The 25,744-nt window shown below is 36.0% G+C and overlaps 1 protein-coding gene and 1 pseudogene across 2 annotated transcripts in view; one reads left to right on the top strand and one right to left on the bottom strand.

The window, feature by feature from the left end:
• Kpna3 (karyopherin subunit alpha 3) overlaps positions 1-25,516 on the top strand; it is a 57,871-nt gene extending 32,355 nt beyond the window's left edge. For both annotated transcript variants that reach the window (XM_048341414.1, XM_048341415.1), the window contains exons 3-17: positions 202-291; positions 972-1,001; positions 1,096-1,148; positions 1,280-1,375; positions 4,710-4,795; positions 7,694-7,780; positions 8,147-8,316; positions 10,360-10,404; positions 15,748-15,879; positions 17,341-17,469; positions 20,665-20,769; positions 20,861-20,932; positions 21,094-21,256; positions 21,751-21,845; positions 22,954-25,516. In XM_048341414.1, coding sequence (XP_048197371.1) covers positions 202-291; positions 972-1,001; positions 1,096-1,148; positions 1,280-1,375; positions 4,710-4,795; positions 7,694-7,780; positions 8,147-8,316; positions 10,360-10,404; positions 15,748-15,879; positions 17,341-17,469; positions 20,665-20,769; positions 20,861-20,932; positions 21,094-21,256; positions 21,751-21,845; positions 22,954-23,052 — 1,452 coding nt within the window. In that variant the 3' untranslated portion in view covers positions 23,053-25,516. The remainder of the gene's footprint in view (positions 1-201; positions 292-971; positions 1,002-1,095; positions 1,149-1,279; positions 1,376-4,709; positions 4,796-7,693; positions 7,781-8,146; positions 8,317-10,359; positions 10,405-15,747; positions 15,880-17,340; positions 17,470-20,664; positions 20,770-20,860; positions 20,933-21,093; positions 21,257-21,750; positions 21,846-22,953) is intronic.
• Positions 17,755-17,852, bottom strand: LOC125349824 (annotated as a pseudogene).
• Positions 25,517-25,744: the final 228 nt, after the last annotated feature.

The following is a 25,744-nucleotide window of genomic DNA, read 5'->3' as shown; positions in this document are numbered from 1 at the left end:
TGTATAGTTTAGCAAAATTTATGACCAACGCCCAAGTGAGGACTTGTCATTGGTTTGCAATTGTACACATTTAAATGTAATAATATTATCCATATATATGTTATGTTTTTTATGATTGATAAAGTTGTGATGATTTTTGGTGGCTTTTCCATTAACAATAAACCTGTATGAGTTCTTAAACATTCATTGATTGCCTTTCAGAACAAAAGAGACGAACACTTATTGAAAAAGAGAAATGTTCCCCAAGAAGAAAGTTTAGAAGATTCAGATGTTGATGCTGATTTTAAAGCAGTAAGTCGTCTGTTTTCTTTTTCTTTTTTTCTTTTTTTGTCAGTTGTGGGGCTTGAACTCTGGGCCTGGGCACTGTTCTTGAACCTCTTTGTGCTCAAGACTAGCACTCTACCACTTGAACCACAGCACCACTACAGGTTTTTGAGTGTTTTTTTTTTTTGGCCAGTCCTGGGCCTTGTACTCAGGGCCTGAGCACTGTCCCTGGCTTCTTCCCGCTCAAGGCTAGCACTCGGCCACTTGAGCCACAGCGCCGCTTCTGGCCGTTTTCTGTATGTGTGGTGCTAGGGAATCGAACCTAGGGCCTCGTGTATCCGAGGCAGGCACTCTTGCCACTAGGCTATATCCCCAGCCCCAGGTTTTTGAGTGTTTAAACTGTAGATAAGAGTCTCTTGAGGACTTTTCCTGGGCTGGCTTTGAACCACGATCCTCAGATCTCACCCTCCTGAGTACCTAGGATGACAGGTGTGCACCACCGGAGCCCAACTAAGTTGCCCGTTTTTTATAAAATAATTTTTGAAATACTTTTTACAGTAGCCAGGAGAACTTCATTTTTAATATTAAGGTAATTAAGTCAATTTAATGATAATTGAGGTATATTTGCTCTAACTTTAGCATATAAAAACTATTCAATAAATATTGTTAATTAAACTCTGCTGAACTACATTTTTTTTCTTTTTAAGCAAAATGTAACACTAGAAGCTATATTGCAGGTATGTTATTTTAATATTCTCATTTTGAAGTGTTTTATATAGAGGTGTTTTGTGTTTTTTTTAAAACTTCTAAAACTTACATTTGATGTTGCAGAATGCCACAAGTGATAACCCAGTGGTCCAGTTGAGTGCTGTTCAGGCAGCAAGGTAAATACTAATTTGTCTAGAGATAATTATGTTCTACCTAGAATGTTTTAGCTGACAGTCTAGAAGCAGCGTACTATTGTGTTCATAATTTGAAAATTATAGCAATTCATTTCTTGTGTTTCTTTTTATAGAAAACTATTATCCAGTGACAGAAACCCACCAATTGATGACCTAATAAAATCTGGGATTTTACCAATTCTAGTAAAATGTCTAGAAAGGGATGATAAGTAAGTATGGATTTAATTCCCTTTTGGGGGGTTAAATTAAGACTTAGGATTGTTACTTACCCAAGAGGTTCAGTTCAGTTTAAATTTGTATTTACTTTTTGTTTTATCTTTTTGTGGTGCTAGAGCTCAAACCCAAGGCCTTGCCTATGTTACTCAGGTGCTCTATCACCTGACCTTTTTAAATCAACATGCATTTTAATGTATTTTTCTTATTTTGGGATCATATTCAGCAGAGGTAAAATACCTCTCTTTTTAGTGTCTAAAGTTTACTTTAAAGGAAAGACTTAACTCTCTCTGGGTATTGACTGTTCTAATTAATCTTAATTATTTATAGTCTTTATTTGTTATGTTTCTTTCTTTGGAATATTTTAAAACATCCTAAATAGTATTTGAGTCATCCTTTGCTCATGACTCTATTTATAGCTTAACCTCGTGACAAGTCAACATGGTTTCCAAACTAAGTGGCTGTTCTGTACCCTGGGAGTATGCTAGCTGACCACTGATTTTCTGTGTATTCTATCATAGAAATCCAGCCACCATCAGTTGTCCTACATCATGTTTTTTTTTCTGTGGTATGTTAGGATAAGAGGGCAGGCTGAATTTATCCAGAAGAGAAGGGGAAAATGCAACTTGCTATTTTTTGAGGTATTAGCTCCATTTCCATTTGCTTTTAAGGACTGTCTCTAAACTTTGTCATTTTGTATTAAGTGGAGAAAAATATAAATGTGAACTCCAAAATTCTTTAAAACAAATGTTATTTTTATATTTAAGAATATTTGGACTGGAACATGGGATAGTTTTCTAAGCATTGTCCAAGGAAATTTTTAGTTGACTAGATAAAAATAGTAGTATATAAATGTTGCTACTAAGCCTTTTTGGTATTTAAAAATATCTTCTGTTTCTACCATATGTTATAATCCCCACTCCCTAATCGTGGGCACCTATAACTTTAAAATATATATTTTTTGTAATTTCTATAACAATATTTATTTAAATTAAGGTAAATTTTATTGTAGCTATTTTACAAATAAATTTTATCCTCTTGCCACCTTTAAGACCTTACTTTGTTCTTGGTCTCTGCTTTGGAGTTTTGTGTAGTTGCTTGTTTGCTTATTGGTTTGATTGCTTGTTCCCCATCTTTTCTTCTTTCCAACCTTTAGCATAAACTTACTTACATAGGTCTATCTATAAAACAGCACTTACACAGAAAAATACGCTAAAATATATACAGCTTGATGAATAATTATAAGACATAGACCTATATAACTATACTCAATGCAGAAGTAGAATATACCTATGGTTTAAATATGACTTAACCACTCAAGGCTCAAGAGCAGAAATGGTTTATATGTGACTTTATGGATTTTTTTCATGGAAAGTTGTGTTGCAGTATGAAAATCATACATAGACTTGGAAGCCACATACCCTGGTTTTAATCCAGGATTTGCTGTTGACTAAAACCCAAGTGTGTGTTTTGTAAACCCTCAGATACCTCATGTATAAAATTTAGGTGCTTGTGAAGAATGGAATTAATATTAATATTTCTTTTATGCTAAGTGTATCTTGTCCATTTTCACATGATTTTGTAGAAGACTTTCCCTGACTTCATAAAATAATTAAAATGTAATTTTATTGTCAAAGTGATGTACAGAGGGGTTGCAGTTCCATATGTAAGGTAGTGAGTACATTTCTTATCAAACTTGTTACCCCCTTCCCTCATTTTCTCCCACTTTTCCTTTCCCCAAATTTATACTTTTTTATACCTTTCTATTTTCTCTTTTATGGCTTTCCTTTCCAGTATTTGTTAGACCTCCCAACCAGTTTAATAACTCTCCCCTTCCCAGTATCATCTTAGACCTTTTTAACTCAGTTGTCCTTTTATCCATCTTTTATCTCTGATACTTATTCTCTTCTTTCTACTAGAATTTATCTTATAAGTTCTTCTTGGCTACTGCATTTTCTCATTTACACTGTGTTTTTAACCTGCACAATATATTTTCCATCCCCATTGCTTGTTACATCGCTATTTAATTTCCCTAAAATATATTATTTCTTGAAGTTCATTAATATTTTCAGTGTTCACAGACTTTTCTTCCAATTCTCTAGCTTTAGGTTCAACTTAGTTTTTTGTTTTTGTGGGCTATTCCTATTTCTCCTCTGGTATTCTTTTTGATATTGTATTTTTTCATCTACCTGTCCTAACTTATTGTATGTAATTCCCTTCTGACAACCTCTCCTATATCATCTGCCACCTTTTTAAAAATCCATTCTGCCTATTATCTGACTAACATTTCCTTTACTCTCCTTTTCAATAGCACCCTGTACTTGGTATGTCTCTGGAATAAATTCCAAGTTCTGAAGCATAGTTTTTGAAATACACTCCCCTCATTCCTACTCAAAACCTTAAAACACAGACGTTCTCATGGTCATATACGTTATATTTTTTCTCATCTCCTTGGCTTTAATTCTCTAAATCTGTTTCATACCATCCATATACAGCATTCTACCTGTGATAGTTTTTTTTTTAATTACAGCTGTTAATGCCTATCTTTGAGAATCCATTTTTGAAAGGACAATTCAGTTTTCACTTTGTGAGGCCTTCTATACTATTCCAAATTGTAATGACCTCGACTTTTTACAGAATTATGCAGCATTAAAATAGCTCTAACATTTAATACAGACCATGTTGTATAATAAGATGGGGGTCCCAGCTTTCAGAACGATCTAGAGGCTATGACAGTGAATCAAGTGGAATTATAAGGACTTCAACTAGTATAGTTACATTAGAGATGATTCTGTAAATGCAAGAAATATGTAAGAGGTTAAATGGCCATGACTGATTAGATCTGTAATCTGTGGGATTGAGACATCAGGGGATATGGTGATAGGCTAAACATTCCATCTAACAATGGACATAAAAAAACAGGTTTAGGGCTGGGGATGTGGCCTAGTGGCAAGAGTGCTCGCCTCGTATACATGAGGCCCTGGGTTCAATTCCCCAGCACCACATATACAGAAAATGGCCAGAAGTGGCGCTGTGGCTCAAGTGGCAGAGTGCTGTCCTTGAGCAAAAAGAAGCCAGGGACAGTGCTCAGGCCCTGAGTCCAAGCCCCAGGACTGGCCAATAAAAAAAAAATTAAAAATTAAAAAAAAATACAGGTTTATAATGACTGGGTTTGAGATGCAGTAAGACATTCAGACAGAAGTGTATAGTAGGCAGTTCAATATAACAAGGTAAAATTAATTCAAGTGTAAGAGATATAAATCTGAGGCTTATAAATTTAGGTGGTAGTTAAGTGTCTAAAACGACTTTTTTTTTTATTGTTTTTTACAGTCCTTCATTACAGTTTGAAGCTGCTTGGGCACTAACTAACATAGCATCAGGAACTTCTGCACAGACTCAAGCTGTTGTACAGTCTAGTAAGTCAATTAAATTCCTTCTGAATTTTTTTTATTTTAATGATAGTCAAGATTTTATATAAGACGGAATCTTAGCTAATATTTTTAACTGGTGAATTTTCTGTTATTTAATGATTGAACTCCTTCCAAAAACTGTCATTCACTTGTCATTAAATAATTTTAGTTTCAGTTACTGGAAATGAGGTAGAATTTTACATTCAGGGTAAAAACTATTTTCTAATAACAGGATTTAAAGGTGTGCACGCTCGCATGTGTTTACACACATGCAGATAAATATTAGGGCTTGAACTCAAGGCCTTATGCTCTGCTCAGTTTTTTGTCAAAGCTGGTGTTCTTCCACTTGAGTCATGCCTCTAATTCCAGCTTTTTGCTCGTTAATTGGAACTAAGCACCTCTTAGATTTGTCTGCCTGAGAGGGCTTTGAATCACAATCCTTAGATCTGTCTCCTAAGTAGCTAATATTACAGACATGAGCCACCAGTGCCTGGCTTGTTTTTGTTTTTGTTTTTGTTGTGTGCCTGCTGGTCCTGAGGCTTGAATTCAGAGCTTAGGTGCTGTCTCTGAACTTGTTTTGTTCAAGGCTAGCACTCTACTACTTGAACCATGGCTCTATTTCCAACTTTTTTAGTTTATTGGAGATAAGGGTTTTGTGACTTTCTTCCCTGGGCTGGCTTTGAACCTCAATCCTCAGATCTCAGCCTCATGTGTAATTAGGATTATGTGTGAGCCACTGACACCTGGCTAATTTCTTTTTTTTAATTAAAGGTTTTATATTTATTATCTTCAAAGTATGCTGAATGGCTTGTTCCTTTTAGATTATACTGTTTAGGTTGTATTGTTAAAAGTTTGTTTACCTCAAGATGGGCCAATTAATATGGTATGTGACAGAAATGGACCCAGGTTTTTATAGATTCTAGTTTGGTGTTACTTCTAAGAAAGGCTAACAGTTAAAATAGTGCTTTAATAGATGTAGGATGTAAAACTTAAAAATATTTCCTTTCATTGTTTATTTCCTGTTTATTTCTTACTTGTAAATGATACTAGTCTTTTATTTTACAAAAGTAAATGAAATTAGTTATAACAAAAATGTGTCAATTGAAATGAGTCAGTTAAAACCTTCATACATTATTGGTAGTAGTGTAAAATGATGTAGTTGGATCATAAGTTCAAGGTCAGCCTGAGCTGTAATATAGTGAGCCTCTTGTCTCAAAAATAAAATGTGGCTATTTTGAAAAAGCATCTCCTAAGGATAAATGTAAGAGTTACCACATGACTCAACAGTTCTGCTCCTGGACAAAACAGAACGGGTGGAAGTGTCCACATAATGGCTGTACACAAATGTTTATGGCAGCGTTATTCATATATAACCTAAATATCTGTTAGATGATGATTGGATAAATAAAATGTATACACAGTAGAGTACTCTTCAGAAGTCCAAAGAATAAAATTCTGATACTTGTTATAACATAGATGAAACTTAGAAACATTATGTTAATAAGTGAAGGTATCTAGACCATGAAGCAATAAAGTATACATAGTTTTATTTCATTTATCTGAGATGTCCAGAACAGGCAAATGTGAAAGGTAGAGAGCAGGTATTTAATGATTACCTAGGACTGGGGAGCAGGTAGCAAAGGAGAAAATTAGGAGTGATTGCCATAGATGTGAGATTTCTTGGGGTATAGGGTAGGAAGATGGTGGAAATGTAAGTTTGAGTGTAGCAATGATCGCAGAACTCTCTGTAATAGTGCTGAAAAGCATTGCTTGCTATACTTACAACTGATGAATTCTTTTAAGATATGAATCTTTTTTCTTTGTGCTAATCCTAGGGCTTGAACTCAGGGCCTGAGCATTCCCTCTGAGCTTTTTTAATTCTTAAAATCTATCTATCTATCTAACTATCTATCTATCTATCTATCTATCTATCTATCTATCTATCTATCTATCTATTTTTTTGCTTAAGAGGCTAGTGCTCTACCAGTTGAGCCATGGCTCCACCTCTAGCATTTTTGCTTTTTGAGTATTTAACTGAAGATAAAAGTCTAAGAACTCCCAGGCTGGCCTGTGATCCTTAGATCTCAGCCTCCTGAATTGTTAGGATTACAGGCGTGAGCCATTGGTGCCCTAGCAAGATATGAATCTTTTTTTTTTTTTTTTTTTTGACAGTCCTGGGGCTTGAACTAGGGCCTGAGCACTGTTGCTGGTTTCCTTCCACTTGAGCCACAGCACCACTTCTGGCTTCTCTGTATATGTGGTGCTGAGGAATCGAACCCAGGGTTTCATGTATGCGAGGCAAGCACTTTACCACCAGGTCAAATTCCCAACTCCATGAATCATTTTTAATAATGTAGCACAGGTGTTGAGCAAAAATACCCCGGGGACTAACATAGAGTTTAAATTGAAGACAAAGTGACCTAGCTTATTCTGGTAGAAATGAATAAAGTGTGTAAGCTATGTGGAAAGTGAAAATTAGTGACTAGCATTCTACCTACTATGCTAATGAGACACCTAAGAATGATTCCTTATTTTAAAAAGGAACTTATTTATAAAGTGGAACTGATATGAGATTAATCAGATCTTTGGTAATCCTATGTTAGGAATTACAGTTATAAAAATAAAGTTACATTGAACTATTGGAAAGATTTCATGCTACTGGTTTCTTTTAGTCAGTGATACATTGTCAATTGATATGTTACTCAAATAGTACTACAGGGAAACACTGATATTAGTTATTTCTTAAAGTATCAATTCCTTCCACATTTATCCAGCGAACTATAATTGTATTACAGTGTGCCAGACTTGTATATTTTATTAACCTATTTAGGCTGAAATCTGTTAATTTGTCAACATTTTTCCAGTGTAAATATTGGTGTTTGTTTTTTTTTTTTTTAATAACAGATGCAGTACCTCTTTTTCTGAGACTTCTTCATTCACCACATCAGAATGTTTGTGAACAAGCAGTATGGGCTTTGGGAAATATTATAGGTAAGTTGAATTTAAGGATGAAAAGACTTAAATTAAGAATCTTAACTTTTTTCCCTACATTGGCATAGCCATTACCTACTATGTTTCCTCTGAATTTAATGTGCATTGACTATAGTCTTGCCTCATAAAAAACTAACTTAAGGTGGTACTTCTTAAGTGTAAAGGTATAGAAAGATACAATTTGTATCAGTAGTGGTAAGTTAAATTTGTGTTCCCAAATTAAGAATGACAAACAGCACTTGATGCTTTTGAGTAATGGCGAGGAAACATAGAAACATCAGTGTCCCAACATAAGCCATTGCATACATTTCAAACTTTCTCATCTTGAATGTAATTTTTTTTAAAATACAATTTTCATTTCTGTAGGTGATGGTCCTCAATGTAGAGATTATGTCATATCACTGGGAGTTGTCAAACCTCTTCTGTCCTTCATCAATCCCTCCATTCCCATCACCTTCCTTCGGAACGTCACATGGGTCATTGTCAATCTCTGCAGGAATAAGGACCCCCCACCGCCTATGGAGACAGTTCAGGAGGTAAATGAAGAATTGTAAAGGCCAGATGGAATATTTTCCTTATGTTTATACTTTAGGTGTTCATGCACAGGGAATGAAATAGTGTATATTCTACTTATATTGCAAGTAACATACTATAAGTAATTATTGATTCCTGTGAAATAAAAGTTGGGTATTGTACACTATCAGAAAGAAGGTCATTCCCTCTTAATATCCATTTCTAATGATTATTTTCATAAAAAGAAAACAGAAAAACTTGAAAGAGAAAAAAATTCAAAAGGGAAGGGACTTGTGTATGGCTCTAGTAGTTAGTATAGCACTTGTCTACCAAGCACAAGACCCTGAGTTTAACTCCCAGGTCCACCACCAAAAAAAAAAAGAAAAGAAAAATACAAAAGGAGAACAGAATCTCCACGTTTTATTACTGTTTTGCCTCTTGAATATTACAAAAATATATGTTGGAGCCATGTAGCTCTCACCTATAATCCTAGCTACTCAAGAGACTGAAATTTGAGAGGATCAGTGTTCAAGCCAGCCTTGGCAGGAAAATCCATAAGACTCTTATCTCCAATTAACTAGCAAAAAGCTCAAACTGGAAGTGTGGTTCAAGTTGTAGAGGGCTGCCATGAGTGTAAAAATTGAGGAATAACTTGAGGCCCTGAGTTCATGCCCCAGTACCAGCACAGGGGGAAAAAAGTTGGAGTTGCTTCAGATATGATTAGTGAGTACACTGATGACTTTAATGAGAATTGTTGACTATGTATCTTTCCAGTTCACTTCCTTAGCCAGTGTCTACTATCCTCTGTTCTTATGAAAAAGTACTTAGTGTAATTTTCTGGGAGGAATTTTTAAGTGGCAAAGCAAATTTAATAGATGGGAAATATACCATTAAGGGAAACAGGAGCTTGAGGTAGGTTGCTCAAGAGAAAACATGTGGTTAAGAAAATTTCATCTGGGCTAGGGATATGGCCCAAAGGCAAGAGTGCTTGCCTCGTATACATGAAGCCCTAGGTTCGATTCCTCAGCACCACATATATAGAAAAAACGGCCAGAAGTGGCGCTGTGGCTCAAGTGGCAGAGTACTGGCCTTGAGCAAAAAGAAGCCAGGGACAGTGCTCAAGCCCTGAGTTCAAGCCCCACGACTGCCCTCGCCCCCAAAAGAAAAAAAAAGAAAGAAAGAAAATTTCATCTTTCTTGGACTTGGAGAATGTAGGAAGAGTTTGTAGTAATGATAGTGGATTGATTTTAGCAAAATGAGTGATCATGACTGCAGATTTTTGGAAAGGATCTGTTCATATATAAGGTTGCCATCCTTATCACAATGATCTGTGACAAAGTATTGCCAACCAATACTTTCAAGTACATATAGAGCAAAAATTTAAATAGAAAAAGACAGGAAAGTGTGCTGTTAAAGGAAAGGATGGGCCCAAGCTATGTGGCACAAGGGCTTATGGGTGTGATTTTTAAATATCAGATTTTTTAAAAAGATGTATAAGGCTTGAATTCAACAAAGCCTTATATTTCATTGGTTATAATATCTTGATTAAAACTAAGATCAAAAGCTTTAATTTGGGCTGGAGGCATAACAAAACTGGTAGATCACCTGCTTAGCAAACACATGGCCCTGAGTTTAAACCCTAACAGCACACACAGAAAGCTTAAAAGATGGCTCATATAGTTCATTAAAAATCGTATTTTTATTTTAAATCAGGTAAGTGAGACAATGACAGTAGTTTTTTTTTTTAAATAGCAATAATTGTATACTTGCATCTCCATTCTTCCCACTTGACACTTTATGTCATAAAGAAAGTTATTGAAGACATATGTTTTCCTGTAAGGTAATCTCTGCCAGATTTATTTGAATATTTTGATTGGACATTTGAAATAGGCTTTTGGTTTCTTAGATTTAATTTATCAGCCTTTCATTTTTCTGATATTCAAACAAATTTAATGGGTTTTTTTGCCCTACAAAGTGTTTACTGCTTTTTTTGTCACCATTGTTTATTTTTAAAAAGTCATATCCATCAACTCTAGTGTTACTTATTATTTATCTTCTTTCCTCAGATCTTGCCAGCTTTATGTGTCCTCATATATCATACAGACATAAACGTAAGTAAACATGAGCTAAGATGTGGAATGAACTCTTGATAGGACTGAAAAGGGCTTTTTAGACAAGTGTCAATAGATTTTATCAATGTGTCAGCCTCCGTAATGTGTATGTATTTTTTTTGTTTTAGCACTGAATTTAAAAATTTTTTAGTATCATTATAAAGGTGGTATACAGAGGGGTTACAGTTATATAAGTCAGGTGGACAGTGCCACCCTTTCTCAGTTTTTCCCTTCCATCTTCACCCACGAGTCATTTAGGTCCCTCTTTTATTTATTTATTTTTTTTTGCCAGTCCTAGGGCTTGGACTCAGGGCCTGAGCACTGTCCCTGGCTTCTTTTTGCTCAAGGCTAGCCCTCTACTTCTTGAGCCACAGTGCCACTTTTGGCTTTTTCTGTTTATGTGGTGCTGAGGAATCAAACCCAGGGCTTCATGCATGCTAGGCAAGCATTCTACCACTAAGCCACATTCCCAGCCCTGTTTAGTTCACTTTTAATACAGTGTCTAGTGAGTACCACTGCCGTATTTGTTTACTCTTTTTGAAAATGGGATTAAGGATAAATTAGTTTTGTAGCTTAAATCACTTATTAAGCAAAAATACTATTACATTATAGTTACATTGTTTCATTGTTAGAGACAACAGTTCCATACAGTTTTACTTTCCTATGCTTTAGTTATCTGCAGACAACTGCAGTGTGAAAACAAATGGAAAATTCCAGAAATGATTCATAAATATATTGTTATAGTTACTTCTATTGTTAATCTCTTACTGTGCCTAACCTATAAATTAAACTACCATAGGTATGTGTAGGAAAAAATAGCATATATAGGATTCAGCAGTATCTGCTGTTTCAGCATCTACCTGAGATTGTGGTATATGTCATGGAATTCCTCACAGATAAGGAAGTATTGCTGTGGTACTTTTGTTGTTGTTTTGAGGTTATTTGTTGCCAGTACAAGGCTCCAAAGTCACTCTCACTTGGCTTTTCCCTAACCTCCCATTCAAGGCTGGCATTTTACCATGTGAGCCAAAGCTCTACTTCTGGCTTCTTGCTCATTAATTGGAGATAAGAGTCTCATGGGGTTTTCTACATGGTCTGGCTTTAAACCAAGATCCTTAGATCTCAGCCTCCTGAGTACTAGGATTATAGGCATGAGCCACTAGAGTCAACATTGGTTTACTCTCTGTCTGTTGTAGAAAGTTAATTTGCAATCACATTAATTCTGGAACATCTGGTTTTCTTGCTCATTTTGAAGTTATGCAGCCATGCTTGAGAAGACTAGTCAATTTCCAGTGGCTAATAATATCTGAAATAAATCTAGCTTTAATTTTCTTTTGGTATTAAATGTAATTTACTAGTTTTAGCAGATCGATTATGTGCTGACACCTGATAGTGACAGTTGGTGCTAAATATATTGGGGAATCCCAATAACATCTTTGGGTTTAACAATTGGCTAAGTGGACTCACAGAACTCAAGAAGCTATTTGATTCATGCTTGCTTATTACAGAGAAAGGATATAGATTAAAATCGCTAGAGACAAAAGGCAGATAGACTGGTATTCAGGAAAGGCCAGGTGTAAATGTCTAGTTGTACTTTCCCTGTAGACTCATAGAGACAACACTTAATTTTCCAGCAATGATCTGTGATGTGTGAAGTTTTGGTGACAAAGGGAGTTCCTGAACCTTCAGTGTCCAGAAGTTTTGTTGGAGGGTCAGCTAGGTGGTCTGAATTGACCTTAATTACATAGTCTACAGACCTTCCCAGAGATCAAAATGATTAGAGCATGTGGCGTGCCAGTGGTTCACACCTATAATCCTAGCCACTCAGGAGGCTGAGTTCTGAGGATTGTGTTTCAGAGCTAGCCCAGCAGACAAATCCAAGAGATTCATATCTCTAATTAACAGGCAAAATGATGGAAGTAGCAGGGCACAAGTAGTTTACAAGTATAATCCTAGCTACTCCAGGGGGCTGAGATCTGAGGATCATGGTTCAAAGCCATCCTGGGCAGAAAAGTCTGTGATACTCATGGCCAAGTGGTAGAGCACTTGCCTAGCATACAGGAAGCTAAAAGATCAATACACAGTAACCAATATACACATATAAACACAGATGCACAGTTTGCATTGTACTTTATTCTTGGCATATACATTCTATGTATTCGGACAAGCTTAATAAGATTTTTAAGGCTATGAGTTTTCCTTTGATCATTGTTTTCGATAAACCCCATGGAGTTTGATCAGTAATGTCATAATGTTTAGAAACTTTATAGGAAGTTTTTTATGTACTTTTTCCTTTTATTTAGACCTGTGAAATATGTCTATTAAATTTCCATATAGAAAAAGGTTTTTTTAGTTCTTATTTTATTCATATCTGCTTTTATTGCCTTCTGAGAATTGTATGTAATATTTCTGATTAATTTACTGATACTTCTTTGGACCTAACAAAATTCTTGTGCTGATATGTGGTTGTATTGTCCATGATAAGGGTGTTTATATCTGTTGTATCTCCATTGTAATTGTGCATTTAACTTTATAAACTTTATGAATTATCCTTTCTTCTTTGTCATGCTTTTCCTAAATTCTACTTGTCTTTTAACAGAATCACATCCCTTTCTTTCTATCAGTTAACTGGTGTATTTTTGTGCTTTCCACTATTTTTAGACTTCCCAAATTACTTTGTTTTAGGTTTGTCATTTTTTTATGGGGAAGAGGGTCTGGGGTTTGAACTCAGAGTATTGAGCTTGCTGGGCTCACCATTTGCCATTTCTGCTATGCCACTAGCCTTGGTTTCTGCTGATTGTATTTGAGATGAAGCCTTATTTCCTGCCTAGGTATTCACCTGAGCCCCATTCCACCTCCTTTAGGCTTTTTGTTGTTGCTGGGGTCATAAATTCACATCACTGCATCCCTTACCTCAGAGGAGATAGTTTCACAACTTTTCTGTTCAGTCTGCCCTCAAACCATGATCTTCCTGAGTTCAGCCTTCCAACTAGCTACAGTTATAGGCATGAGTCACTGGTACCTGGCTGATAATGTCTTGTGTGAAGCATAGTTTGGGGTTTCACTTTGAATACCAATTGAAAGTCCATTTATATCTATAGGTTGATGTATTTCCTTTCAACTGACATTTTCTATAATGACCTATATGCTTGATTCTCTACCTAGTTTCTTTTTTCTCTCTCTTTTTAAATTTTCTTTTCGTATTTTGGGAGGCTTAATGTTTTGTTTGCCTTTATCTTTAACTTTTGACAATACTTTTTTTTTTTACAGTTTAAAATGGGTCTTTTTATTCCTTTCTGTTACCTTTGTAGTGATCAGTGAACTTATTCTAGTGTTTCATGCTTTATCCCTTCATTTGGAACATTTTCTGCTATTTTCGAATGTATTTTTTAGCTCTGCATCTAGGAACTCTGATGATATAAATAAAAGATCTATTCTTTTCTGCAAATTTCTGAAGTGCTATTCACTGCTCAATATTGTTTGTTCTCTTATTCAGATTAAATTGTTGATCTAAACTTTAAAAATTATCTTTAAGTAGTTGTACAAAGTAACTGCCATTTAACAAAGCCATTTATGAATACAATGTATCTTGATCAATGTCATCCCTTTCAAAATTCTCTAACCTCTCTAACCTTTCCCTCTTTTTAATTTTGTAAGATATACATTGAAATCTTGATTGAAATCTCTCTCTCTTCTCACTATTCATCTACACTTTTCCCCATCTCACCCCTTTCAAGTACCTACTTCCTGGTGTTTATTTTGCTGGATTTTGCCTTTGCCTTTCTAAGGAATTTCATTATTTGAGTTTCCCCTTGAATCTATCATATTTCAATTAAATACATTTGTATGCACTTACATACCCCCCAGTGCATTTACTTATAACTTTATAAAGCTAAATCTAGTTTCCACATACAAGAGAAAATACGCATCGTTTGTCTCTGGGCCTGACTTCACTTAACATAATTTTTTCTACATGTTTCCATTTCTTTACAAATGGCACAATATTTTTTTCTAATGAGTGAGTAAAATTCCATTGTGTGATATATCATATTTTCTTGCTATTGTTGTAACTTTGAGTTCATTGGTCTCCCCCCACACACCCAGCTTTCCCACCGACCATCATATTGTTCTTTTTTAAACTTTTCTCTTTGTCTCAAACATGTTCATACTTGCTCATGGAAACATTTTTGTAGTTGGTACTTTAAAGTCCTTGTTCAGTACCTGTCAGAGATTTATCTCAGTATTAGCTTCTGTTGACAGTCGTTTGTGTTAAGATTTTCCTGGTTCTTAGCATGACAAGTTATTTTCAGTTGTAGTCTGCTCATTTGGGGATTAGATTATAAGACTTTGGTTTCTGTGTAAATCTTATTACTCATTACTGCTGGAATAGATGGTAGCAGTTCCACCCTCAAAACAGCTATAGAGAGACATTCTGCAAGATGACCATCTCACTGCTGAATAGAGTGATAGATGTGCTGAGCTCTTTAGCACAACTTTTATCCTTCCCTTTTTGATGTTACAGTGTTTGTATTTTTCCAGAACATTCACAAATTATTTTTCACTCTATCCCCAGGTTTGTATTAGTCCTTCATCTAATACACTTTTAATTTATTAAATGTTTATTATCAGTCCTTCATTAATATTTCCCTGGTCATCTGTTAGATGAATAAAGTTTATGATGTAGAAAATGTCGTTGGAATCTGTGGATTTTGTTGTTGTTGTTGCTGGTACTTGATTTGAATTTAGGACCTCATGCTCTTGCTCATTTTTTTTTGCTTAAGGCTGGTACTTTATTACTATGCCACACCTCCAGCAAGGGCATATTTTTTATTTGGTAGTGTGTCTTAAAAGTAAGTTTAACAGTTTTTTTTTCCCCCAAAAGTTAAAATACCAAGTCATGGTCATGCTTCTTGTTTTAGTCTGAAATATTACACTGCTGAAAAAAGTTGAAAACCACTAGAGTAAAAAGATTCTTAATTTGTCTTCTAGATTTAAAGCAACATAGTGTATTGGCCTTATAATGTATATGAGTATTTCATTTAATTATTCAGTATCAAATTTTGAGGGCTAAACAATTACTTTTCTATCTTATTTCAAATTTATCCATCTGACACATAAATTCAGAACTTAAGTAGAAGTATCCCAGACTTCTGTGTCTTCTGATGGTGAAGAGTGATTAAGGGGTTGGAATGGAGAAGTACCTTCCATTACCACATTACTCACAAACATCCTTGCCATCAAGCTAAAACATAAAATTGGGTTACTTTTTCTGCCACTACTCTTGAGATATGTTGTGAGTCTTATGAAGACAAGCCAATAAATTATTCTCTTTATTTCCTGTAGATCCTTGTAGACACTGTTTGGGCGCTGTCATACTTGACAGATGGAGGTAATGAACAGATCCAGATGGTTATTGATTCAGGTGTTGTGCCATTCCTTGTGCCCCTTCTGAGCCATCAGGAAGTGAAAGTCCAAGTAAGTAATTTTAGTTTTTCCTCAGTATTATGCAATTATTTTTGATACATTAATAGCTTAGTCAATGAAGTTTTAGTTAAGTCTACTAGCAACAGCTAATTTCCTGAGCCTGATTTTGTTGATGTCCACATTTTTTACTTATAGACATTTTCTGATGAGTTTCAGCTAGTTGTTCTTGGCCTCTTAGAGATATCCACCAAGAACATTGCCTCTTAGAGATATCCACCAAGAACATTGCCTAGTGGCAAGAGTGCTTGCCTCGTATACATGAGGCCCTGGGTTCGATTCCCCAGCACTACATATACAGAAAATGGCCAGAAGTGGCGCTGTGGCTCAAGTGGCAGAGTGCTGGCCTTGAGCAAAAGGAAGCCAGGGACAGTGCTCAGGCCCTGAGTCCAAGCCCCAGGACTGGCCAAAAAAAAGAAAAAGAAATGGTAAGAAGCCTTTTATTGTCATTTCAGCCAAACAAAATGGAAATTGATCATCTTTTCTTACAAACTTACTCCTCTACCTACTGTACCCCTTTCAGTGGACAGCTTGGTCTAGGCTCTTCTCATTTTTCATTCTGTTAGCAATCCCTTTCAGTTTTTTTTTTCTCAAATTTTTATTATCAAACTGATGTACAGAGAGGTTACAGTATCATACGTTGGGCTCCCTTTCAGTTTTTATAGAGCTTTCAAATCTGTCTGTCCTTGTTGAGAGTCACCGATTTTGTTTCAGACTTATTTTCTGTCCCCCAAATAATTATAGTAGCCTTCTAACTATGTATCCTTTGTTTCCTGCTCTTATTAGGTAGGTGCTGTTAAATCTGCTCATCACATTTCTGGAATTGAAAATGTAGGCCTGTTTCAGGCCTTTAAAAAAATCTTTCTAGGGGCTGGGGATATGGCCTAGTGGCAAGAGTGCTTGCCTCCTATACATGAGGCCGTGGGTTCAATTCCCCAGCACCACATATACAGAAAATGGCCAGAAGTGGCGCTGTGGCTCAAGCGGCAGAGTGCTAGCCTTGAGCAAAAAGAAGCCAGGGACAGTGCTCAGGCCCTGTGTCCAAGCCCCAGGACTGGCCAAAAAAAAAAAATCTTTCTATGCTACCAATTTAGTAAAGGATAAAAATAACGTTAAGAAAATACAACTTTATCATATTTATTTTAATATGCTTTTATTTTTTGAGTCTCTTTTTATTAAATTTTTTAAGTTGTTATTATAAAGGTGATATATAGAGGTTGAATCTCCTTAACTTTTTTTCCCCTTGTCTCCATGAACTTCCATTTCTTCGCAGAAGACTTGGGTTTAAAATTCAGAATTACTGAATTTACTTATTGCTTTGTCCAGGAAAGTGAAACACATGTTTATCATTTGCCTTTTACATTTTATACATTTTCCCATGACTGTGAAAAACACAGAATTTGTTTTATTATAAAAAAAAAACAACTGATAGAAAAACGTTTTATCTCCACCCAGACTGCAGCACTCAGAGCAGTTGGCAATATAGTGACTGGCACTGATGAACAGACCCAGGTTGTTCTCAATTGTGATGTCCTGTCACACTTCCCAAATCTCTTATCACACCCAAAAGAGAAAATAAATAAGGTAAGGCATGTAATGGTCCTCACTTTGTATGTATTCTTCTTAACCTGTCCCCTTTTTTCTGTTGCTTCATGAATTCCTGTGTGTTTCTTTAAAACTACTAGAGTTAAAATGAGAATTGTTTGAAATAAATCTGTAATTGATTTGTTTCAACTTTTAATTGTTTCTTATTAGTACTTTTTCTGCTCATCAAAAAGTAAGAAAAGATTAGACTACTTTGGTTTTATTGATTGAGTAGTAGCAACAACCATTAAATTAATAGTTATTAGGCAAAAGAACATATAAAATTCCCCATGAGAGAGGCTGAGTTTATTGTTGTCATTTTTGTTTGGGGGTATTTTTCTCTAGTAACATACTATAGAAATGATCCCTGAAAGTATAGTCTTAGGTAGGGTGTTTTTTATTTTTGGCCCATCCTGGGGCTTGAATTTATAACCTGGGTACTGTCCCTGAGCCTGTGGGTGCTCAAAGCTAGGCTTTACCACTTAAGCCACAGCACCATTTCTGGCTTTTTTGAGTAGTTTATTGGAGATAAAAATTTTGAGGGGGTCTGGGAATATGGCCTAGTGGCAAGAGAGCCTGCCTTGTGTACATGAAGCCCTGGGTTCAATTCCCCAGTACCACATATATGGAAAACGGCCAGAAGTGGTGCTGTGGCTCAAGTGGCAGAGTGCTTTCCTTGAGCAAAAGGAAGCCAGGGACAGTGCTCAGGCCCTGAGTCCAAGGCCCAGGACTGGCAAAAAAAATAAAATAAAATAAAATAAATAAAATTTTTTGAGGGGACTTTTCTGCCTGAGCTGGCTTCGAACCACAATCCTCACATCTCAGCCTCCTGAGTAGGTAGGGGTACAGGTATAAGACACCAGCACCTGGCTTGGTACGGGCTTTTAAGCATAATCTTTTTTTGTGTGTGTGCCAATCTTGGGGCTTAAATTTAGGGCCTGGGCACTGTCTTTGATTTTCTTTTGCTCAAGGTTAATGCTATACCACTTGAGCCACAGCTCCACTTTTGGCTTTTTGTGTAGTTACTTGAAGATAAGAATCTCACAGACTTTCCTTCCCCATGTTTGCTTCAAACCATGATCTTCAGCTCTCAGCCTCTTGAGTAGCTAGGATTACAGGCATGAACTACCAGTGCCCAGCTGATGCATTATCTTAAAATTGAGTGCCTCAATTCAGATATCATAAAATTGTTCTCTTTCAGATTTCAAGCTTGATATACAAATTTGTTATGCCTTGTGTAATTTAGGTACTTAAGTCTTTTCATGTCCTAGTTCACATAGTGTGTTTTCCATTTGGTAGTATCAGAACTTCATTCCTTTTTACAGGGTTGTTTTCACCTTTTGGCAGTTATGAGTAATGATGTAATGAACACTAGAATATAATGTATATATAGCTAGGAATTGCTGGGTTATGGTAATGGTAGGTTTTGGAAGAACTATTAGTTTTTTCCAGTGTCTACACAGTTTTACATTTCCACCAGCAATTTAACTCCCTAGCATCAATTTTCCATTACAGTATTATTGTGGCCATTCTAGTTGGTGTGAAGTAGTGTCCCATAGTAGTTTTAATTTACTGTTTCTTAAATTCAAAACCTATACTTGGCTAGGCAGGCATTCAGATGCTGAGCTTCACCTCTGGCTCTTTTTTGCTCTACCTCTTCTCTCCACTCCTGCTTGTACTAGAGTTTGAACTTGGAGGCTTTGTGCTGGCACTCTACTACCAGAGCTACACCTCCAGTCCAGCTTTTTCCTGGTGTATATATACACATATATGTGCTAGTACTGGGGCTTGAACTTATGGCCTTATGCTTTTGCTTGGCTTTTTCCACTTAAGGGTGCTATGCTACCACCTCCTATTTGCTGCTTATTAATTGGAGATGAACCTCACAGACTTCTGCCTGGACTGGCTCTGAAAATCCACAATCCTCGTATCTCAGCCTCCTGAGTAGCTAGGATTACAAGCGTGAGACACCAGTACCTGTTTTTTTGGCTGGTTATTTTGGGGATGGAATGTCTTAGCCTTAAGGGCTTTTCTATCTGAGCTGGTTTGGAACTCTGTTCCCTGGGTCAATCTTGGCTCGGCTTCCTGAGTAGCTGGGATTATGGGTATGAATCAACAGCACCTGGCTTTCCCCTTTTTTATTTTACTTTGCTGATGGAGTTTGAGCTTAGGGCCTTCTGTTCAGGTTGGTATGCTCTTTAGCTTGCTTATTTATGGCTGCCACTGCCACTGGAGCCATGTGTCTAACACAGCTTTTTTCTTTTCTTTTTTTTTAAGCCAGTTCTGGCACTTGGACTCAGGGCCTGAGCACTGCCCCTGGCTTCTTTTTACTCAAGGCTAGCACTCTACCACTTGAGCCACAGTGCCACTTCTGGCCATTTTCTATATATGTGGTGCTGGAGAATCGAACCCTGGGCTTTATGTATATGAGGCACACACTCTTGCCACTAGGCTATATTCCCAGCCTAACCCAGCTTTTTTGCTGATTGATTGGAGATGGAGTCTCATGGACTTATCACCTGGCTGGCTTCAAATCTGGCTCCTCCAGAAATCAGCCTCTAATAGCAAGCTCTGTTTATTTCTGGTGATACTAAGATTTGAACTCAGGGTTTTATACTTGCTAGTGAGATGGTCTACCACTGGAGCTACACTTTCAACCCTTTTTATAGTCTGCTTAGTTTTGAGTGAGGGTCTCAGTTCTTGTCTGGGCCAGCCTAAATCACAGCCCTTCTGTTTTATGTTCCTTGCTGCTAGTGTCTTGAGAGCTTTTTTTGCCCAGGCTGGCCTCAAACTTCAATTCTCCCACTCTTAGCCTCCTAAGTAGTTAGGTTTGCAGTAGTGAGCCACTGTAAACTTCTGCTTGTTTTTTTAGAGGGAACTAATGCACAGAAATGTAAGCTCTACTTAATAAGGATTTTGATATCTTTTGTTGCTTTGTCACCATTGCCTAATTATGCCAAGCTTTACAGAAGGCTTGTGTATTTTTTAATAGATTAATGCTAGGTTAATGTGGCGCAAGTATTATGAATAAAAAAGTTTTCTTGTAACCTTATTAAAAGGAGAGATCTTATATAACCAAATTGCTTTTTAGACATTACTTTAGCACAAGTCAGGTGATACATGCAATTTTTTAAACATAAAAACATTAAACTTGCAGTTTTTCAAATAAAAGTGCTTAATTTTGTTCAATTATAGGAAGCAGTATGGTTCCTATCCAACATAACAGCAGGCAACCAGCAACAAGTTCAAGCTGTAATAGATGCTGGATTAATCCCTATGATTATTCATCAGCTTGCTAAGGTCAGTTATATTATGAGTCATTACCCCTGAATCTGTTTTAACTGAGACTTTTTGCATAAAGATCATTTTTTCTTTTTTTTTTTACCTTCAGGGGGACTTTGGAACCCAGAAAGAAGCTGCTTGGGCAATTAGCAACTTAACGATAAGTGGCAGAAAAGATCAAGTGAGTTTGAAAATATATTAACTGTTAGGATTATTATTTTGGAAAGTACACTACTTTCTTACATTTATGAATTACTGATTGTTTTTAATCGCTATGCTGTATTCTTCTTGGGGAGAAGGTAATTATTTAAATGAAAATAATTCCTTTCTTTTGTTCTGTAGGTTGAGTACCTTGTACAACAGAATGTAATACCACCATTCTGTAATTTACTGTCAGTAAAAGATTCTCAAGTGGTTCAGGTGGTTCTAGATGGTCTAAAAAACATTCTGATAATGGCTGGAGATGAAGCAAGCACAATAGCTGAAATAATAGAAGAATGTGGAGGTAAGAGTATATTGATTGTAGAAAAGTAATGGAACATTGAAATTTGGCACTCTTAAAATACTAGTTCCTCTAAAGTCAATTGATTAGAAAGAAAATTAATAGAGTACATTGTTATTAAATGACAATACATTGCTGTTCTTTGTTTGCTATCTTAACATTCTAAGAAGATTTTTCTGAAAACATTAATTCTGATTGTGAAGATCACCTTCTTAGAGATTAGTTGTTGTTTGTTGTTTTTTTTTTTTTGGGCGGGGGGGGGATAGTAGGGCTTGCACTCAGGGCCGGAACTCTGTTCTTTAGCTTTTTCACTCAAGGCTGGTGTTCTGTTACTTTAGCCAACGCTCTATTTCGTGATTAATTGAAGAGAAGAGTCCCATGGACTTATGTCATCTTTGAATGGGTGGAGGCATGCGCTGAGATCCATAGGGATTTTCCATAATTGGAACAAACACAGTTATGATGAGTATCTCATTAATTACTTTGATTTTTATCAGGTTTGGAAAAAATTGAAGTTTTGCAACAACATGAAAATGAAGACATATATAAATTAGCATTTGAAATCATAGATCAATATTTCTCTGGTGATGATGTAAGTATATTAAACTATGGTATGTCTGCATGTAAATTAAAATGTATGTGTATTATAAATATATGGAGTTTCCCCTTTATTAATATGATTTAAGTTTTTTCTGCATGTCTGTTAGGAACACCACCAACCTCTTCTTTTAAATATTTTGTTAAAGATTATATATATGTTTTATTGCTTGGTTTTTTGTTTTGTTTTTGTACTGGTACTGGGCTTGGGTTTGGGGTCTGTGTGTTCTCCCTGAGATTTTTTTGCTGCCTAGGCTAGCTCTGAACCATGATCCTCAAGATCTAAGCCTCCCAAGTAGCTAGGATTACAGGCTGAGCCATCAGTGCTTGGCTTGCTGGGAATATGGCCTAGTGGCAGGAGAGCTCCCCTCTTATACATGAAGGCCTGGGTTCGATTCCTCAGTACCACATAGATAGAAAAGGCCAGAGGTGGCGCTGTGGCTCAAGTGGCAGAGTGCTGGCCTTGAGCAAAAAGTAGCCAGGGACAGTGCTCAGGCCCTGAGTCTAAGCCCCAGGACTGGCAAAAAACAAAACCCTCATCAGTGCTTGGCTTGACCAAAATTACATCATGAAACAAAATCATAAAACAATTTTTGTTGCATCTATAATCTGTTAACTGGAAAGAAAGAAATGATGTTCAGATAATAATTTTTTTAAGAAGAATGGGCAGTTTTTAAGTGCACATTCTATTTAAAATTACCACATTTCCCAATAAAGTTATTATTTGATTTACCCAAATATAAATAAGTACACACACACACACACACACACACACACACACACACACACACGTGTCAGTCCTGGGGCTTGATCTCCTGGGCCTAGTCACTGTCCCTGAGCTTTTTTTGCTCAAGCCTAGCACTCTCCCACTTGGGCTACACTGCCACTTTTTCTTTTTATGTGGTATTGAGGAATCTAACCAAGGGCTTCCTGCATGCTAGGCAAGCACTCTACCACTAAGCCACATTCCTAGCCCTACCCAAATATTTTTAGGCGATTAAAGTAATTCATACAGAATTCTCTCCTAAAAGGTAAAAAAAAAAAAAAAATTTATCCTCACATATAGTACTATAATATAATAATATTGTTTTTCCTTTTCATAGATTGATGAAGATCCTAGCCTCATTCCTGAAGCAACACAAGGAGGTACTTACAATTTTGACCCAACAGCCAACCTACAAACAAAAGAATTTAATTTTTAAGGTCAACTGAGTGCAGCATCTTTCTCACATTCAATATGAAGCACCACCAGATGGCTACCAAATGACAAGAACAACAGCAACAAAAGGCTCCCAACACACATGCCTCTTCGTTTCAATGCTTCTAAAGCAAGCCATGTCTCAGTCACTTTGCAGTTGCCAAAAGTCACTCTCACATGGACTGTAAATGCATATGCATGATTTCCTGAACTGTTTTAGAATTCTCCTTAACAATCTCAACTATCCTATTTTCCCCGTTCCCTGGTGCCACCTGCTGACAACTGCAGTCTCCAGTTTAGAATATTCCATAGTGGTGGCATGTCAGCTGCCCACTGATATTCCTTTGGAAAATGGTGCACTGTGGATCAAGACACTTTGGTATGATGCATATTCACGTTGGAAGACTAAAGAGGTGCAGTGTGATCTGAGCCTCCATCATTGTCCTCCACAAACATATTTTCATATTCTTTATGTGGAAGAATAGATTTTAAATTACAAGCCAAATGCTTTTCATTGGTGGAACTGACACACAAAAAAGTAACTTAAAAACAAGAAACTTGGTTATTGATTAAACAGATAAGTTAAAAAAAAAAACTGTACTTCATCTACCAGTAATTGATGTGTTTATTATCTGCCTCAGAAGCCAGGGTTGGAGAACTTTAGATATCGATGGTAATGCTTTTGCCATTATACCTAATTTTTGAGAACAGCAAGCCCTATTTGACCACTCACTTCAGCCTGTGTGTTCCTGCTGTTTTGAAGTAATCAAATGCTGTGCATGGTATTTTACCTGAGCTGCAACCTGTTACAGACTTGAACTTCTGTTTAAGTTGAAAGCAAGAGTCCCTGACAACAAATAAAAAATAAACACAAATGCAAAAAACAAAACTACATTTTAAAAATAGCAAAAGTCTGAAGTACTCAGTGATTTTTTTTGAAAAAAAAAATCTTGCTTTCAGCTTTCAGGAGTTAATATATTTTGTTTTAATTTGATAATTGGATATGGTTGATTTATATTGGGTTTAAACTGTGGAGCTTTCATGTTTACTGTAATTTAGTCTTAAAAACATTTTTTACTTAGTAACCAGTGCTTTTGATAATGTGGTTGGCAACAAACCAGCAACTACTTAGAAGTGTTATAAGACTTCATTCTTTGAGTATTGGAAAAGTTCATTCAGATCCTATTCTAAAAGCATCTGCACATATTAAAAGATTCAAAGAGGGATCTGGGTAGAGGAATAATCTGCAGCTATTTAACATAAGCCTGATTTTCAGTGATCTTTAATTCTGCAAAATCTGGCTTTAATATGTCATTGCTTTTGGTAAATTGTCTGACCCATTTATTAATGAACGGATGTGGATTTGAAATTTTTTAAACTAAATTTTTGCTGTCACAGAAATGGTTTTGTTGCTCTTGTTTACTGGGTATAATTTCCCAATGCATTGATGTGAAGGGTTAGAAAATCTAAACTTAAGTTAGTTATTGGACAGGGGGTGTATTTACTGTGATGAAGATGAGATAGCTGCCATCAGAGCTTTGTGAATCAGCTGGGGTGTTTTCACTGATAAACAACACATAGCAGGTGTGCATTCATTACAAATATATGTATCTGCCAAGGTGGAGCCACTTTAAAGAGTGAGTTTTGTCTTGTATCTTAAGTGGATACAAGCGTATGTTTAAACTGCAAGATTTTTACTTGCTAGAGAATCTGTTTTAATATAGTGGTTTGGCCTCTGATTATTTATAGGTTTTATAAATTTTAGAATCAATTTCTCTTTAAGGTGGCTCAGATTTTTCAACTCTTGTGCACATAAAATTGAGTTGAAGTTCATTGTGCCTTTTTTTCTTTACCCAGATTTTGAGTTGAAGCTTCATATGGTAACTGCATCCTGTTCAAACACTGTTGTCTAAATTTTTGAAACTGTGTGGTGTTCACTAAAAGTAGGAATAACAAAGTCAAAGCAAATTAAGGTCACAAACTTCGGTGAAACCCTGAAAGTCCAAATCTTCTTGATATTGTGAATTGTCCCCCTTCCAGTTTAGTTTCTTCCACTCTCTATACTTAACTGACAGTTACCTTTTAAATGTTGCACACATTGAGATTAAAATTGGGCCTCTACTGTGATGATTCCTATTTCCTCTGATGTTTTAAGTGCAAACTAACATTTAAGTGAACATTAGCATCAAGTAGTGCAGACATATGTATGCATTTGCTTGATTCAATTTGTTGTGACCTTACCAGTTTTGAATTGGAATTGCACCATTTCGTAGATAAAGGAAACTAAGTATATTGCTGCACTTTTAAGTTTTCAAAACAGTGTTTTAAAATTGCATTGTTTTTATTTTTTTTAAACTCAGTTAAAAAAACTAAAACGTTCTTTCAAAAGAGGCATCTAAACGTGTTCCTAATTTTGTATATGGGCTTAGGTTTTGTAACCAATAAAAAAAAGCTGCTATCAAATATGATAAAAACATTGAAAGATTTATTTCTGAAAATAATTTTATTACTTAGCTTCATTTTCTGTATGTTTAAATTTAAATTTGGAATTACTTTTCAGTTAGCCACAATGGTAGTCAATCAGAAATTAAAATTTCATTGCATTTTGACATGTCCCTCATACTATAACAAACAAGGATGATCACTAACTATGTTAAAGTGGCAATTAAGCACCGACATCTTTATTAATATCCTAA

This window comes from Perognathus longimembris, chromosome 3 (assembly GCF_023159225.1).
Source record: "Perognathus longimembris pacificus isolate PPM17 chromosome 3, ASM2315922v1, whole genome shotgun sequence".
Taxonomy (NCBI): Eukaryota; Metazoa; Chordata; class Mammalia; order Rodentia; family Heteromyidae; genus Perognathus; species Perognathus longimembris.
This window is presented reverse-complemented; position numbering and strand designations above follow the sequence as displayed.